Source organism: Macrobrachium rosenbergii, chromosome 19 (genome assembly GCF_040412425.1).
Source record: "Macrobrachium rosenbergii isolate ZJJX-2024 chromosome 19, ASM4041242v1, whole genome shotgun sequence".
Taxonomy (NCBI): Eukaryota; Metazoa; Arthropoda; class Malacostraca; order Decapoda; family Palaemonidae; genus Macrobrachium; species Macrobrachium rosenbergii.
This window is the reverse complement of record NC_089759.1, coordinates 1,964,261-1,982,114: the sequence shown is the minus strand read 5'-3', so window position 1 is coordinate 1,982,114 and position 17,854 is coordinate 1,964,261. Positions and strand designations below refer to the sequence as shown.

General features: G+C 38.6%; 1 protein-coding gene across 1 annotated transcript in view; it reads right to left on the bottom strand.

Annotated features, from left to right (window-relative positions):
• Positions 1-17,854, bottom strand: part of LOC136848546 (uncharacterized) — a 401,222-nt gene that overhangs the window by 127,868 nt on the left and 255,500 nt on the right. Inside the window, exons 13-14 of the mRNA XM_067120822.1 lie at positions 10,937-11,087; positions 10,419-10,550 (exon numbers count right to left, since the gene is read on the bottom strand). Of these exons, the coding sequence (XP_066976923.1) occupies positions 10,419-10,550; positions 10,937-11,087 (283 nt within the window). The remainder of the gene's footprint in view (positions 1-10,418; positions 10,551-10,936; positions 11,088-17,854) is intronic.

Genomic DNA, 17,854 nt, shown 5'->3' with positions numbered 1-17,854 from the left:
TATATATATATATATATATATATATATATAATCAGATTGGTATTGTTGGATAGATGATGTCAGTAATTTTTGCACTAGGTACCTAGCAATGTTGGGTGAGTAATTTTCACGATAGATATTTTTAAAAATCCATGTGAAGGTCTCGGCTCAGAAAAGAGGATGCATAAACAACTTTCCTTCCTACTGTCAGGGATAGAACAGCAGACGATAGTGGAATTGATCTTTTCGTCCGTAGTTGAAGTAATAGGAATCAATGCCTGTTTGGCCAATTTGGGGCTGATAAGCAAGCTGTTCCTTTGAAGGTTAGAAGTTTGCTCAAAACCTTCGAAATCTGGGACAATGGAGGAAAAAGATATTGTCCTCCCCTTGTTCCAGTCTTTAGGAACGCATTTCTTGCTGTTGCCTGACTGTCCAGGTTTGGAGACATATATATTAGGAGTTCCTGATTCTCGTATTTGGCGGACAGGTCCACTTCCGGTTGTGGAAGGATGTTGGCTATTGTTTGAAAAGAGTGGTTGTCCAACATCCACCCTGTTGAGGCTGTCGCTTTGATAGAGTCTGCTATTACAATGAGACCCCCCTGTGAGGTGAATTGCAGAAATATGCCACTTCCCTGCTTGCGCCATCCGAATGATGGCTAGCATTATCATACTGAGAGGAGGTGAACAAGATCCTGACCTCTTGATGTAGGATACTGTAGTTATGTTGTCGCTCTCTTCTGGAGGTTTGAGTTTTTTGAGCCAAAAAGACAGCCATCAGCTGACGGTTTTTGGAATCATGCTTCATGTCCCTTATATATTGCTGTTTTGTGGCAAGGGCATCTTTGATGGTACTCACTTTCCTTACGGAACTGATCTAATGCCACAAACTGTGTGGCCCTTTTGGGGGAGCTTGGGCAATCTAACTGAACTTCAGCAATTGAAGTGTAACTGCCTGTTATAATCAAGGAGCAGTCATCGGTAAGTTACTATACCCCTACAAAAATGTAGTCATTTCAGACGGAGTTTCGTGGATCCTAGTATCCCTTTTGGGGGAAAGATCCTATTCAGCAACGATAGCTGCATGGGGAATAGAATTCCTTCTGGAAGGTTTCTCCCACGGCTAGCTAAAATTTGTCTCTGAGCCTTCTGGGTTCAGCAGGGCCATTTAAATGGCAATGTCCACTTCATATTCTTTAGTAAGAGTGTCAACTCCATGTAAAGACTCCTCTACTTCCTCTGTTGGGTTAACATGGGAGGTACTGGGGACTGATGTTACTGGGTTTTGGCCCAAACATTGATGCTGTTCTGAGAAAGGGTTAAATATTTGCTGCTGGAGTTCTGCCAGAAAGATATAATCTCCCCCTTCCTCACCCCTACTGAACTCTAGGACCCACTGAGACAGCTTAAAAGGAGCTGTTTTGTCCTTAAAACTTGCTGCCAGGAGCATACTACAAATCTCGCCTACATCTGACGACCAAGGAAATTTTCCTTGTTTTTTTTACAAGAGCTATGTTCATGGCAGGTGGTATGGGCCGTACCCATTGGCAAAAAGTAAAACGAGCAATTTGCTACGGAACACTTGAACTGAGGATCCTGCCTAATGGCGGCCCAGTAGTGATAAAAAACAAATTGCCATTAGAAGCTAGTTATTATTAATTGTTTTTAAATGAGGGACACTTCTGTAGTTCCTCATATAGTTTTCATATTACAGATTAACTTGATTACAAGTGTGCAGTTGTAATACAATTAATTAAATATCTATGTTATCTTAAACCCTCTAAGGTTTAGGTTAGTTTTCATACTTGTATATGGCTGTATTACTTACACAATGTTAGTCCTTTTGCAATGGCTAAGTGAAATTTTCAATTCCAATTGTCATGCCATTCAGACTGACTGCTATGAACTAATTTGTTTAACTAACCCAAGCTACTGTTTTATATAGCTTAGGTTAATGCTTCTAGTACAATCTACGTTAAGCTAAGAATAGAGGATTTCTTAGAAGATTCTTGCTTAACCTATTCTAGGCCACTGCCTATTCTAGGCTTATTTAAAACTTAAGGATATAAACTATACAGAAAATAATCCTCTTATATTCTGGTTTTCTGTTTTATGTGGCCAAGACTCCCTTTCATCTGATGTTCAGCCATCGCTGTTTCAGGCTAATAGTAGGATATTCCTTAAAAAGGGGTTCCTATTTAATCTGGTTAGACTACTGCCCGTTCTAGGTTTATATGACCTTTAAGGATATAGGCTACATAAGACCCTACTAGTACGTAGCCTAACAGATATGCTACCAAGTCATAAAAAACTAGGTTATTTTATTGAGCCTAGAATACTGTTTATATATAATCCTAGGCTTAATTGTTCTTTCTTAACCTAGTATAGGGTACTGCCTAATCCAGAGTATTATAGATCACTCTTAAATGTATAGGCTATATAAAAACGGAAACTTACTAATATGTAACCTTATACGGCAGTCCCTGGTTAATGGTGGGCTCGGTTAATGGCGATCCGGTTTTACGGCGGTTGTTTAGTGACGAAAATCGTCAATTTTTGGCACCGAAAATCGTTAATTTCTGGTTATCGGTGCTGATAATTGGGTATTGGTGGCGACATATACCTAACAGAGATGCCAATAACCGAAAATCTGCGCTTTTCGGAGCAATAAGCCCCGAAAATCACCAATTTTCAGTTATCATCACACCCTCAGAACAGAACCCCCGCCAATAACCAGGGACTGCCTGTAGTTATTCTATTGTTTTTTCTCTAACCCAGGCTGTTGTTTATATCCAATCCCAGACTTTTTGGTCTACTATATAAAACAGTAACTCAATGATGTGTAACCTTAGCCAGGCTATCACTTACTCTAATCTAGGCTACTGCCTAATCTGAATTGTTGATTTCACACTTAATGGTATGGGTTACATAAAACACAATTACCTTAGTATGTAGCCTTAAAGCCAGGTTACCATCTCATCCAGCACAGATTACTATTTCATCTAGTCCTAGGTTACATGGTCTAGGCTAACGATTTAGTCCAAAAATGGGAAGCTTCGTAAAAAGTTATCACCTAACTTGATGTAAGGTAATGCCTAGGCTAGTCCTGGATTATTTAGCTCATGCTCAAGTGCACAGGCTTATATAAAAGGAAAAAATTATACCAATATGTAGCCTTATTGTTAGGGTATTGATTTATTTTGCCCAGATATTTTTATTATCTGATCCTGGGGTCCCCGTTCTAAGTTAGGCCACTTAAAGATATGTAATCCTAGGACATAGGCTACAGACAACATCCACTATTAATCTAGTCTAAATTATTCTCACTTACTGCCTAGATTATTGTAGACATTTTATAATCTGAAAGGATTTTCTATATTACTGATAAATTGTGGGGCATTTCTTTTAGTTAAAACATTTAGTTACAATTTAAAACAATTTTCGCTTTACGAAACTAGGTAGCAATCAATGAGCCAGGTTCCAACTTTTATGAACAAATTATCAATTCCAAAAGTTTAAAACTAAAACTTTTAACTGGAACTTAATATTAAGCCCTTATCTTGCTATTTTTGATGTTTCCATGATCCTCAGTAATGAAATCGGAGAAAAAGTCAAACTTTTTCGGAGCACTGGTAATGACGTGAACTGTTCTCTATAGATCAAAAGAGAGTTATGACTCCTTGGTCTTTAACGGCCCGGTTGTAAACAATAGGGCGGACGCACATGCGCAATAGTCACTTGTCTTTCTTGCAGGTCCTTTTGACATTGGAAAAATTGGGTTCAGCTTCACTGAAGATAAGGGAAAGTGTCCTCTTATCTTTGAGTCCATTATAAACTCCATCACGTGTTATAATGTTAATCATTAAGACACAATACCTGGCCAAAAAGACCAACTAGAACAGAATTCTTTCATATTAGTTTGGTCACCATGGAGCTCTAGTAGACCATGGAAGGTAACTCCCTGAGGATGAAAGAAGTGACTACGCTATCAAAAAATATGTATTTAGTCACGAAAATAACATGAAAATACAGTAATCAATGAATACTGCTCTATGAAAAAATTTGCGAATTAGTGAATTTTCCACGATATATTTGGAAATACGTTCTACAGAAAATCTGCAAATACTCAACCAACTGCATATATGAAATATAAATTTATGTGTACAGGCAGTCCCCACGTTATGTCAGACTCAACTTATATCCTTCCGATCTTACAGTGATTTTCAAATATATTCATAAAAAAATCCGCTCTGGGTTAAGGCGGATGTTCCAAAGTTACGTCATTTCAGTCTTACAGCACCGTCAGCGACGAAAGACTGGAACTAGTTTCTGAGCGTGTAGTTGACTAGACAATGACCTACTCTGGGTTGCTCATGCAGTGTAGCAATAACAAACAAAGGACTTACTTGTGTGTTTACTTGTCCATCACTTTTTTTTATTTTTATAAAATTTTTAATTCTGTGTTCCAACGTAAGTCAGGGACTGCCTGTATATATACAGTTGAACCTCACCTATTCACAGTTCAGTAGTCACAGATTTTTCTGTGGAATATACAGTGACCCCTCGCTACTTCGCGATTCGATTATCGCGAATTCACGACTTCGCGGAGTTTTTAATATATATTAATGGAAAATATAGCACGGATTTTCTGGAGAAAAATCGCGATATATGAACACCTACAATTTCTCATTAAATCCATTAAAATATTAATAATAAACAGTATTTCCTAGTCTAAGAACAACAAAACAAGCGTAAAATAGCAAACAAACAGATATTTGCACTTGTAACTCCTATGACAAAAAAAAAAAAACCATCTGGAAAGTGATGCCTATACAGTACAGTACCGCGTGTTCCATTGTTGGGAAAACACAAAGCGTACCATCTCAGTGACTAAGTGCGTTGTAACACGGGCTGTGATTGGTGCATGGGAGGGAGACGACAAATCACAGCTTCCCAATTTCTAATCGGGCCTGTGATTGGTGCTTAGACTGATGCTCAGAACCTGCAGCATCTCCCCTTGTCTCTCTCTCGCGGCCACTTCGCTTCAAGCTTTCTCGCCGAACGGTTTTCTTTACGCTGTGCTGTGTGATTTTTTTTGTGGGTTTTGTTGAACTTTGCTCCAATTTTCATCCCTGCAATGGCTCCCAAGCGTGCTGCTTCTTCCAAGGCTGGCACTGAGCCCAAACGCCATCGAAGAATGATGACGATCACTGAAAAGGTGAAACTTCTCGATATGTTGAAGGAAGGGAGAAAGTTCGTGTCTGTAGCCCGCCATTTTGGCGTGAACGAATCCACCATTCGCTACATCTACAAGGACGAGGTGAAGATTAGGAAGACAGCTGCCATCACCTTTAACAAGTCGGCAAAGAGAGTGGTTACGGCTCGTAATAAAACTATCGTCCGTATGGAAGCTACTTTGGCCACGTGGATAGCCGACTGCCGAAAGAAGAACATAGATTTGGATACGAACATTATCCAAACAAAGGCTAGGAGCCTGTACGAGACCTTCGCTGCTAAGGAACCAGAGGACGACAGTGGCAAGCGTAAAGAAGCAGAAGAAGATGACGAAGACGTAGATGATCTGCAACCAGAGACGTCCAGTCATTCACCACATAAGAAACTGCAATTTTCTGCTAGCAAAGGGTGGTTTGCAAAGTTTCAGAAATGCTACGGCCTATAAAGCGCTTCCTTGCATGGCGAGGCTGCTTCAGCTGACACGGTCGCTGCTGAAACATATGTCAATGAAATCTTCAAGAAGATTACCTCTGAAGGTGAATATCAGCCCAAACAAGTTTTTAATATGGACGAGACAGGCTTGTTTTGGAAAAGAATGCCCTCGTGAACTTTCCTGTTCAAAGAGGAAGCAAAAGCCTCTGGCTTTAAAGCATACAAGGATCGTGTGACCCTCGTGATGTGTGGCAATGCTGCGGGATTTTTATTAAAGCCAGGACTTATTTGCAAGTCTAAAAACCCAAGGGCTTTAAAAAACAAAAACAAGAATCTGCTGCCCATACATTGGATGCACAATCCAAAGGCCTGGATAACGAAGATGCTGACCTCCGACTGGTTCCACCAGTGTTTTATCCCACAAGTGAAGGTGTATCTAGCAGAAAAGGGCATGCCATTCAAAGTCCTTCTCATTATGGATAATGCTGGTGGCTATGCTACTGATCTGTCGTATTCGGGGGTTCAGGTTGAGTTCCTACCGCCCAGCACAACATCACTTATTCAGCCAATGGACCAGGGAGTTATTAGGGCGTTCAAGGCCCTATACACGAGGAATGCCCTGGCGAACCTGGTTGCTTCCGTGGATGCCGCCCAAGAAGACGACGGTTTCAACTTGAAGGCATACTGGCGGCAGTACACAATTGCTACGCTGCCTCCAAAATATCCACAAGGCATTGGAAGAAATGAAGCCTGCCACCATTAACGCCAGCTGGAAGAAGTTGTGGCCCGAAGTTGTTTACAACGACAAAGGATTTACACCTGCCGAAATCCAACACTCGGCAGTATAGAAAGCTGTGCAGTTGGCTGCGATCCTTGGAGGTGAGGGCTTTGCAGACATGACCACGGGCGATGTCGACGAACTTCTAGACTGCCACTCCCAGCCGCTAACTGACGAAGACCTCGAAGAGTTGACGAAGTTGGCGAGCGAAGAAGCAGCAGCAGCACAGCAAGACACAGAAGTTGTCTCCCAAACTGGCTTGACTTTGGAATGGCTCGCCGGGCTCTGCAACCTGGCTAAGGAACTGCAAGAGCGGTTGCAGGAATGGGATGATGATATGGTTCGATCGGTTCAATTCTGCAACATGGTCGATGATGTCATGGCCCCTACAAGATGCTCTTCGACCGGAAAAAGAAGCAGCGGCAGCAACTGCCAATCACAATGTTTTTGCAGCCTCGCAAAAAAGAGCCAGTTCCTGCTGCTGCTACTACGGTTACACCTTCAGAAACCACAGAAGAAGTGGAAGAGGTGCCCCAGGAAATGGCACCGCCGTCTGAAGAGACGTAAAATACAATCATTGACTGCGCAGTAAAAGTCATCATCACCTTCATCGTCATCATTTTTACTGCGCAGCAAATTCATCACCATCTTCATTCAAGTTTTACTTCAACTTCTTTTGTGGTGAGTACAGTAACAATATTTTTTTTTTAATCTTAAGTGTTACTGTACTGTATTACATGTAATGCAGTACAGTAACATGATACTGTATTGTATTACTGTATATATTATTACTGTATGTATATTGTATTCTTTAAAATTTAAAGCTTGCCAATCACGTCATATACTATAGCTACTTTACCACAGTAAATTAGCCCCTGTTATATGGTACTGTAAACTTACCTACTGAAGTCATATTGCTTAACAGCTGTCCCTGTTATTAATAGAGTAAAGGGTGGGTTGTTAAGAGTACAGGGAGGGTTTTAAAAAGTCCAAATACTGTACACGTTAAATAAATAAATATGCTGTTCGTACTTCGCGGAATTTCACTTATCGCGGCCGGTCTTGGAACCTATCTCCCGCGATAAATGAGGGGTCACTATAACTCCAAATTATTCATGGAAAATTTGCCTACTGATGGATTTTCTCAAAGAGCATATCTAAAATATTTGCTAATTATTTTCATTTTATTTTTATGACTAAATACATTTTTTATTTAAAAAAATTATTTACTTATTTTCAAATATTAATAATATAAACACAGCAAAATATCAATAAAATATTTTTTTTTCTTAAAAACATTTGCCAAACAATATGCAAGTTCTAAACACAAAGCGCGCAGGAAAGAAAATGCAGCTTGGGAAGCTGAAATACCTAGGTACAATGCTACTTGATGCGCTATTGGCCGGCGTTTGCAAAGAAACCAATCCAAGAACGCCATTCATATTTCTTGGCATTGATTGGCTGTACCCCACAAGCCTTTGTCTTGTGGAGATGTGCTGTGGGAGCCCGCATCTCTGCCCGTTCACCACATAGACCCCTGCTATTCAAGTGTTTCACTGTGCATCTGTGTACTTTGCGTATCTTTAATCATGCCCCAAGATGCCTCCTAAACACCCTGCTCCTTCTAAGGCTTCTGGCAAAGAGCCGAAGTGCCAGAAGGAGGCCATGATACTCCCAGAGAAGGTAGCACTTCCGGAAATATTGAAGGAGGAAGGGAAAAATTATGCCACAGTAGCCCACCATTATGGCATGAATGAGAGTACCATCCAGTACATCAAGAAGAAAGAGGCGGTGATAAGGAAGACCATGGATGACAGCTTCTGCAGTAGTGCCAAAAGGGTTTCCACTGTGTGTGTGATGAGAGCATTGTGAGGATGGATTTGGCCTTGGCATTGTGGATAATGGACTGCCATAAGATGAACATCCCCCTTGATGGCAACATCATCCATGAGAAGGCACAAAAACTCTGCCCACAGTTTTCGACTGTTATGAACGATAGTGATGTAAATGAAGCAAAATTTTTAGGCTTCAATGAACCCGCTGAAGAAGAAAAGAAAGAAGCAGGACCATCGTCAGCTCCTCAAGGTTTTCGGGCCAGCAAGGGGTGGTTCCACCGTTTCCACAAGCGGTTCCACCTAAAATGTGTTTCTCTGCAAGAGAAAATAGCATTGGCAAACACGGAAGCGACCGTGAAATATCCCGAGACCTTCAAGATTATCATCAGGGACAAGGGCTACCGTCCAGAACAGGTGTTCAATACAGATGAAACTGATTTATTCTGGAGGAAAATGCCTTCATGGATATACCTCATGAAGGACGAAGCCAGAGCCTCTGGGTTTAAAGTCCCAGAAGGATAGGGTTACCTCATCATGTGTGGCAATGCTGCTGGGTTTCATGCTGAAACCAGGCCTCATTTACAAGGCTACAAATCCCAGGGCCCTCAAGAATAAGAACAAGAACCTGCTGCCTGTGTTTTGGATACACAACACCAAGGCCTTGATCACCAAAGTCCTTTATGGATAACTGGTTCATTCAGAGCTTCATCCCTCCAGTTAAGGAATACCTCAATGACTTGGGCAAGGAGTTCAAGGTGTTGCTGATTATGGATAATGATGCTGGCCACTCTCTGGATCTTTATTACAAGGGAGTCCAGCTTGACCTCCTCCCTGCCAACACCACCTCTCTTCTCCAGCCTATGGACCAGGGCATGATCCGGGCCTTCAAGGCACTCTACATCCGGAACTCCCTTAAGTACCTTGTGAAGGAAATGGACACTGACAGTGAATTTAAGCTAAAGGAGTAGTGTCATAAATTTACGATTGCCATGTCTGACTGTGATCTGCTGATCACTGAAGGATATGAAGGAGACCCTTAATGCATGCTAGAAGAAGTTGTGACCGGAGTGCACTCACAGGGCAGTCCAACTGGCGAGAATGCTTGGTGGAGAAGGAGGCTTCGATGACATCACCAAGGATGAAGTCAGCAGCCTCACTGATGCCCACTCTGAGCCCCTGACAGACCAGGATTTGGAAGAGCTGACGAAGTCTGCCAGCAAGGAAGAAGACACAGCACGTTCAGTGGACGAGGAGGAGGATGAGAGCCTGTCTTTGGAACATCTGTCCTGAATTATGAGGGCAACCAAGGAGCTGCAAGAGATGAATGGGACATTGGATACTCATATGGAACGCTCCATAAAGTTTTCAATTGCCCTTGATGCGTGCATGGGGCCCTATAATAACCCCCTCATCAGCATGAAGAAGCAGCAACAGCAGCTGCCTATCACAATGTTTCTAAAGTCCATGAAGAAGGACCCTCCAAAGACTCCCGAAGCCCCCGAACAAACTTCCATAAATACAAGTTTTTAGCAGTGACCAAGACAGATCTAGACAACTAAACCCATTGCAATCTTTTTATCAAAAGAAAAATGCAGTATTTTGGCTTACACAAAAAAATGGTCAACTAATGTAAGGTTGATAAATATACACATAACACTAAAGTTATCTAAACAATGGGAAAAGGCTCAGTCCACAATGCTGAAAAATGTGTTAATGTGGGATTTACACATATTACCCTTTTCCTAATTTCCAACCATGCTTGAAGATGGAACTCTGATTACAAGAACAGCTTCAGACATCTTGACTGTGACTGAAAAATCTATCGGCTAATAACATAGGGGTTACTCATTAAATCGTAGTTTCTACTGTTTTATATGGATAAAAAGCATCAAGTATAGAACAGCAATTTTCTGTAGAAAAATTATGTAAGGTAAGTCGCTAAGGTTTTGTGATTCACTGCATGTGCTGTACCATGGGTTGAAAGAGTACTTTAATTTTTTTTTATCATAAGATATAAGGTGATGAATCTAAAGTCCCGTCACAGATTTTACAGGAAGAATTTCTTCATGAAGTGGTCTGAACACACTTTATTTCCAAAGGTGCAAGTCAAAGAGAAAAAATTTCCTGATAATCTAAAGCCTTAAAATTAGATCAACTCACAAGTTTAAGTCCCTTCCTGCTTTCATCAACGAGTGCCTTCAACTCAGGCAATTCCATGATCATGGCTTTACGAATCTCCTGGATAGTCTCTGGATTTACAGTAGAAGTGACAGGGAAAAGAGGAGGAGGAATCTGTAAACATAAAGAGGCTTCACATGAAAAATTTTTATTAATGTGTGAAAAGTATTGAGTTTATTATTAAATAATAACAATCATCATTTCGCATAACCATGAGAAAATTACTCCAATGAAGAATGCTTCTTTATTATTACATCTTGGTGACTATTGTCCAAAACAAATACACTTTTGATATAGGAACTAAGCAATCATAGTTCATCACAGAGATGATATTAACCATATGAATCAGTGACTAAAATTCTCATCTTAAAAACAAATTTATCTATCAACAGTGACTTTGAAAGCCATTCACAAAGATGGGTAAGCCAATAAAATACAAGTGTCCTGAAGACTTCTAGTTCATGCTAACCTTGATCTGGAAGCAAAAATGCAAAACTTACCAAGTTGGTCTTGGATAACGTTTGCCAAACTTGAATCGTATGATATCGCAATCTAATCTGGCAAGCATTGAATCGTGACAGCTTTAAAACCATTTTACGCCAATTCTTTGGGCCTACTGAGCACTCCTTGATTAATATAGCATCCTCCTCCCTAAAACATAGGATAAAACAGGCAAATTAACTTTCTGTAGTCTGGTGACATTGAATATTACTGAAATAGGACTTGAAAGGGTTTTGCCTTCTAAACATTAAGTACAAAGTGGTAATACCATGTGTTGATGTTGACCTTACCTTACCATTAAGGGGATACCGTACACTGGTATGATTTTTCTTAATCAATTCTTGCAAGATGACATTTTTTGTCATGTAAAATTATACTGCTTGCAGTCACAGCAAATTTTCTTCACAAAATTCCTTAAAATGACAAATATAGTGATATTTATGATAAAATAAATTTTTTAGCTACTCACCCTCTATCGTTAGCATTATCTACGATTACTTGGCAAGAGTTTAACAAGTATTAAACTTGAAACAATAGTTAATGAACACTCCAACACAATCAACCCCAGCCTATTCGTGGTTCAGGATTCATGGATTTTTCTGTGGAACTTATCCCAAATTATTTGCAAAGAATTCGGTAATTTGCAGATTTTTTCATCCAAAAATATTCACTAATTACTGTATTTTCATGTTATTTTTGTGACTAAATACACTTTTTATAATAAAAAAAATTATTTACTAATTTTCAAATAATTAATATTAAGGTGTAAACAGCAAAATATTGATAAAAAGTATTTTTTTAATATATACTACATATTTAGATACTGTGCAGTATTTAACTATAATTGTGAATTCTCAGTGTTTCCCTGTGTACTGTAAAGAAAATAGGACTACTTCAATACTGTATGAGAGAAAATGGATGTTCCTGGATAGGGGTGTAACTTGAATAGTTTTCACACTTAACTGTAAGCCATATATTTTTATGGGCAAAATGTTGTAAGATGACTTTCAAATGAATATTAAAGTGTTTTAGATGATAGTTTAAGGTATATTTAGTGTAGGATGATAGTTTAAAGTATACATTTGGGGTTTGAACTATTAAAATAGGCAGTTATAAGCATTCTTAGAGGGGATTTTGGTGTTTGCGGCTGGGTGTGGTACGAATTGACCACAAATACCACGGGGCGACTGTAGTTACCTTTCCACTCTTTGGAGGGTGGAGTTAAGAGAGTGATTCTTTTGGCTGTCATTCTTCTCTTAAAACCTCTTGAGAGGGAAGTAGGGCGAGTTCTCAATGATAGAGGTAAGTACCTAAAAATTTTATTTTATCATAAAAATCACTATTTTTTATAGCGTAGTTGCTTGTTTCGTCCTCAAGGAATTACCTTCTATGGTCTACCAGTGCTCCATGGTGACCAAACTAATATCAAAGAATTCTCTTCTAGTTGGTCTTTTTGGCCAGGTATTGTGTCATAATGATTAACATTATAACACGTGATGACGGAGCATGTAATAGACTCAGAGATACGAGGGCACTTTCCCTTATATTCAGCGAAACTGAACCCAGTTTTTCCAGTGTCAAAAGAACCTGCATGAAAGAGAAGTGACTACTGCGCAAGTGCGTCCGCCCTCTTGTTTACAACCGGGCCATTAAAAGACCAAGGAGCCATTATCTCTGTTTGGTCTATAGTGACGGTTCACGTCGTTACCAGCACTCCGAAAAAAATAAACTTTTTACTTCGTTTTCATTATCGAGGATCATGGAAACATAAAAAATAGCAAGATAAGTGCTTAATATTAACTTCCAGTTAAAAGTTTTAGTTTTAAATTTTTGGAATTCATTTGTGTGTTAAAGCAGGAAACCAGCTCGTTGATTGCTAGACTACCTAGTTTCATACAGCGTTGACTGCTACCTAGTTTCGTAAAGTGAAAATTGTTGTAAATTGTAACTAAATGTTTTAACAAAAAGCAATGTTCCACAACTTATTATTAAATAGAAAATCCTTTCAGATCATACGATGTCTACAATAATCTAGGAAGTAAGTGAGAATAATTTAAACTAGATTAATAGTGGATGTTTGTGTAGCCTATGTCCTTGGATTACATATCCTAAGTGGCCTAGCTTAGACTGAGGACCCTAGGATCAGATAATAACAATATCTGGGCAAAATAAATCGATACCCTAACAATAAGGCTACATATTGGTATAATTTTTTCCTTTTATATAAGCCTGTGCACTTAAGCATGAGCTAAATAATCCAGGACTAGCCTAGGCATTACCTACATCAAGTTAAGTGATAACTTTTTAGGAAAATCCCATTTTTGGACCAAATTGTTAGCCTAGACCATGTAACCTAGGACTAGATGAAATAGTAATCTGTGCTGCATGAGATGGTAACCTGGCTTTAAGGCTACATACTAAGGTAATTGTGTTTTATGTAACTCATACCCTTAAGTGTGAATTAAACAATTCAGATTAGGCAGTAGCCTAGATTAGAGTAAGTGATAGCCTGTCTATAAGGTTACACATTAGTGATTACTGTTTTATATAGTAGACCAAATAGCCTAAAAGTATACCTTAGATTTAACAGACCACCGAGCTGATTAACAGCTCTCCTAGGGCTGGCCCGAAGGATTAGACTTATTCAACGTGGCTAAGAACCAACTGGTTACTTAGCAACGGGACCTACAGCTTACTGTGGAATCCCAACCACATTATAGCGAGAAATGAATTTCTATCACCAGAAATAAATTCCTAACTCTCCATTAGCTGGCCAGAGAGGCGAACTCGGGCCTAATGAGTGCAAGGCCACAACTCTACCGACTCACCCAAGGAAGAGCTACCAAATAGCCTAGGATTGGATATAAACAACAACCTGGGTTAGACAAAAAAAAATAATAGACTAACTATAAGGTTACATATCAGTAAGTTTTCTGTTTTTATAAAGCTTAGCCTATACATTTAACTGTGACCTATAATAATGTGGATTAGGCAATACCCTATACTAGGTTAAAAAAGAACAAAGAAGCCTAGGATTATATATAAACAGTATTCTAGGCTCAAAAAAATAACTTTTTTTTACGACTCGGTAGCATATCTGTAAGGCTGCATGCTAGTAGGGTCATATGTAGCCTATACCCTTAAAGGTGATATAAACCTAGAACAGGCAGTAGCCTAACCATATTAAGCAGGAAACCCTTTTTAAGGAATATCCTACTATTAGCCTAAAACAGTGATGGCCGGATATCAGATGAAAAGGCAGTCTCGGTCACATAAAACAGAAAACCAGATTATAAGAGAATTATTTTCTGTATAATTTATATCTTTTAAGTCGTAAATAAGCCTAGAATAGGTTAAGCAAGAACCTTCTAAGAAATCCTCTATTCTTAGCTTAACGTTGACTATACTAGAAGCATTAACCTACGCTATATAAAACACTAGTTTGGGTTAGTTAAATTAGTTCATAGCAGTTAGTCCGAATGGCATGACAATTGGAATTAAAAATTTCACTTGGCCATTGCAAAAGGACTAGCACTGTGTAAGTAATACAGCCACATACAGGTATGAAAACTAACCTAAACCTTAGAGGGTTTAACATAGATATTTAATTAAATGTATTACAATTGCACACTTGTAATTAAGTTAACCTGTAATATGGAAACTGTATGAGGAACTACAGAAGTGTCCCTCACTCAAAAACAATTAATACTAACTAGCTTCTAATAACAACTTGCTTTATATCACTACAGGGCTGTCATTAGGCAGGATCCTCAGTTCAAGTGTTCAGCAGCAAATTGCTTGGTTCACTTTTTGTCAATGGTTATGGCCCATACCACCTGCCATGAGCATAGTCCTTGTAAAAAAACAAAGAAAATTTCCTCAGTCGCCAGATGTGGGTGAGATTTGTAGTATGTTCCTGGCAGCAAGTTTTAAGGATGAAACAGCTCCTTTTAAGCTTTCTCAATGGATCCTAGGGTTCTGTAGGGGTGAGGAAGGGGGAGATTATAGCTTTCCGGCAGAATTCCGGCAGCAGATATTTAACCTTTTCTCTGAACAACATCAATGTTTGGGCCAAAACCCAGTAACATCAGTCCCCAGTAGCCCTAGGAGAGCTGTTAATCAGCTCAGTGGTCTGGTAAAACTAAGGTATACTTACCTCCCAGGTTAACCCTGCAGAGGAAGCAGAGGAATCTTTACAAGGATCTGACATTCTTATTAAAAAATATGAAGTGGACATTGCCATTGAAATGGCCCTGCTGAACCCAGAAGACTCAGGGACACAAATTTTAGCTAGCCATTGGAGAACCCTTCCAGAAGGAATTCTATTCCCCATGCAGCTATCATTGCTGAATAGGATCTTTCCACCAAAAGGGATACTGGGATCCACCTAACTCAGACTGAAATGTCTACATTTTTGGAAGGGTATAGTAACCTGTCCAGGACTTCTGCCCCTTGATTAACAGCCAGTTACAATTCAGTTGCTGAAGCTCAGTTAGATTGCGCAAGCTCCCCCAAAAGGGGATACACAGTTTGTGGCATTTGATCAATTCCATAAGGAAATTGAGTACAGTAAACCCCCCGTATTCGCGTTCTCACAATTCGCGGACTCACCCATTCGCGGGTTTCTCTGTGGAACATATCTACCCATTATTTGCAGAAAATTCACCCACTCGCGGTATTTTTCACTGAGAAATATTCACTAATTACTGTATTTTCATATCATTTTCATGAATAAATGCACTTTTTGTGATAAAACTAATAACCCTTAAACGCCGAGCCTCTATTTACAAAGGTGTCTGCCATATGCCGACGGCGTTCAGGAGTTAGTGCCGAAGCGGAAAAAAAAGTTTTTTTCAAAAAATCACAGCACGCTTAGTTTTCAAGATTAAGAGTTCATTTTTGGCTCCTTTTTTTGTCATTGCCTGAAGTTTAGTATGCAACCATCAGAAATGAAAAAAATATCATTATCATATATAAATATTGAAATATATGACAGCGCAAAAAAAAATTTAATGTATAATTGTATACAAATCGCACAGTGAGCAAAACGGTTAAAGCTAATGAGTTTTTTTTATTTGTATTGTACACTAAATTGCGATGATTTTGGTATATAACAAATTGTAAAACGATCAAAGCAACACAGAGAAAATATTATCACAATATGATGCACGAATTCGTAACGCACGGATGTAAAATAAAATTTTTTTCAAAAATTCACCATAAATCGAAATATTGTGCTAGAGACTTCCCGTTTGTTGCAAAATGAAGGTAATTGATTGAATATTAGTAGACCGTAAGTGTTTTAGCTTACCAATTGCAGTTTTCGACCATTTCGGTCAAGTTAAAGTTGACTGAAGGTTGAATTTTTTCTATTTATCGTGATTTATATGAAAATATTTCAAAATTGATAAAAGCTACAACCATGAGTTATTTTTTGTTCTGTTCTACATGAAATTGCACACATTTTCATATATAAAACTTTATGTAACGACTAATATAAAACGGTGCAAACATTACGACAAAGTGACGAAAGAATTTCTGAGATGTTCGGCAGAGTTACTGCGCGGACGTATGGAAAAAGTTTTTTTTTTTTTAAATTCACCATAAATCGAAATATTGTGCTAGAGACTTCCAATTTGTTGCAAAATGAAGGTAAATGATTGAATATTACTAGAATGTAAGAGTTTTAGCTTACAATTGCGTTTTTCAACCATTTCGGTCGAGTAAAGTTGACCGAAGGTTGAAATTTTGGCATATCGTGATTTATATGAAAATATTTCAAAACTGATAAAAGCTACAACCATGAGTTATTTTTTGTTGCATTCTACATGAAATTGCACACATTTTCATACATAAAACTTTATGTAATGGCTAATATAAAACGGTGCAAAAATTACGACACAATGACGAAAGAATTTCTGAAATTTTCGGCCGAGTTACCGCGCGGACGTAAGGAAAAACTTTTTTCAAAAATTCACCATAAATCGAAATATTGTGCTAGAGACTTCCAATTTGTTGCAAAATGAAGGTAAATGATTGAATATTACTAGAATGTAAGAGTTTTAGCTTACAATTGTGTTTTTTGACCATTTCGGTCGAGTCAAAGTTGACCGAAGGTTGAAATTTTTTGTAGTCGACGTACGGTACTTCCACTTGTCACCCGACAGACAATTTTAGTCGACTTACGATATGTCCAGTCGGCGTTTAAGGGATAATTGTGTTCAGATTTTTATAAATGTTGTCTTGCAGCACTGGCACTGCACTATCATATCTGACTGGCCTATACAGCATTGCGTATTTTTTATGGAATCTGGAAGGACAAAATGCTACAAGCCAAAGCCCCAAACAGGGAAAGCAACCCAGCAGATAAAGGAAAATGAGAAGTAATGAATATAATACATAAGAATAAACTACATGACAAAGTAAAGCCAACGTTAAAACCCAAATAAAAAAACAAATAATCAATTAAATGAAACCCATGTCAGCTTGCTAAAAATAAAATTGCAACAATTTGAAATTCTGTAGTTCCAACGATTCAGCTACTGTATGTAATTAGGAGGGCCATAATTTGGTCAGTTATAGATAACTGTGTGGTACTGAATCCTATACAAGAAAATGCAAGGCTGTTGGAATTAACTGAATATCTACTATTCTACTTAATGGTGCACAGTCTAGTCTGGGAAAATTTTAAAGGAGAAAAACAAAAATGTTATAAAACATCCAAAATGACCTAATTAAACAACAGTGCCAAATAAAGTTAGCTCTGTGATGATAAATGAAATACAGCTCAAGTTTTTGCCCAGTAACTTAAGATGCAAGCAGGGGAGCAATATTTGGAAAACTGAAGAATTAAAGAATTAAGACATTTCCCTAGAATAGACAAGTATCTTGAAAAAATAAACATTTTTTAAACAACT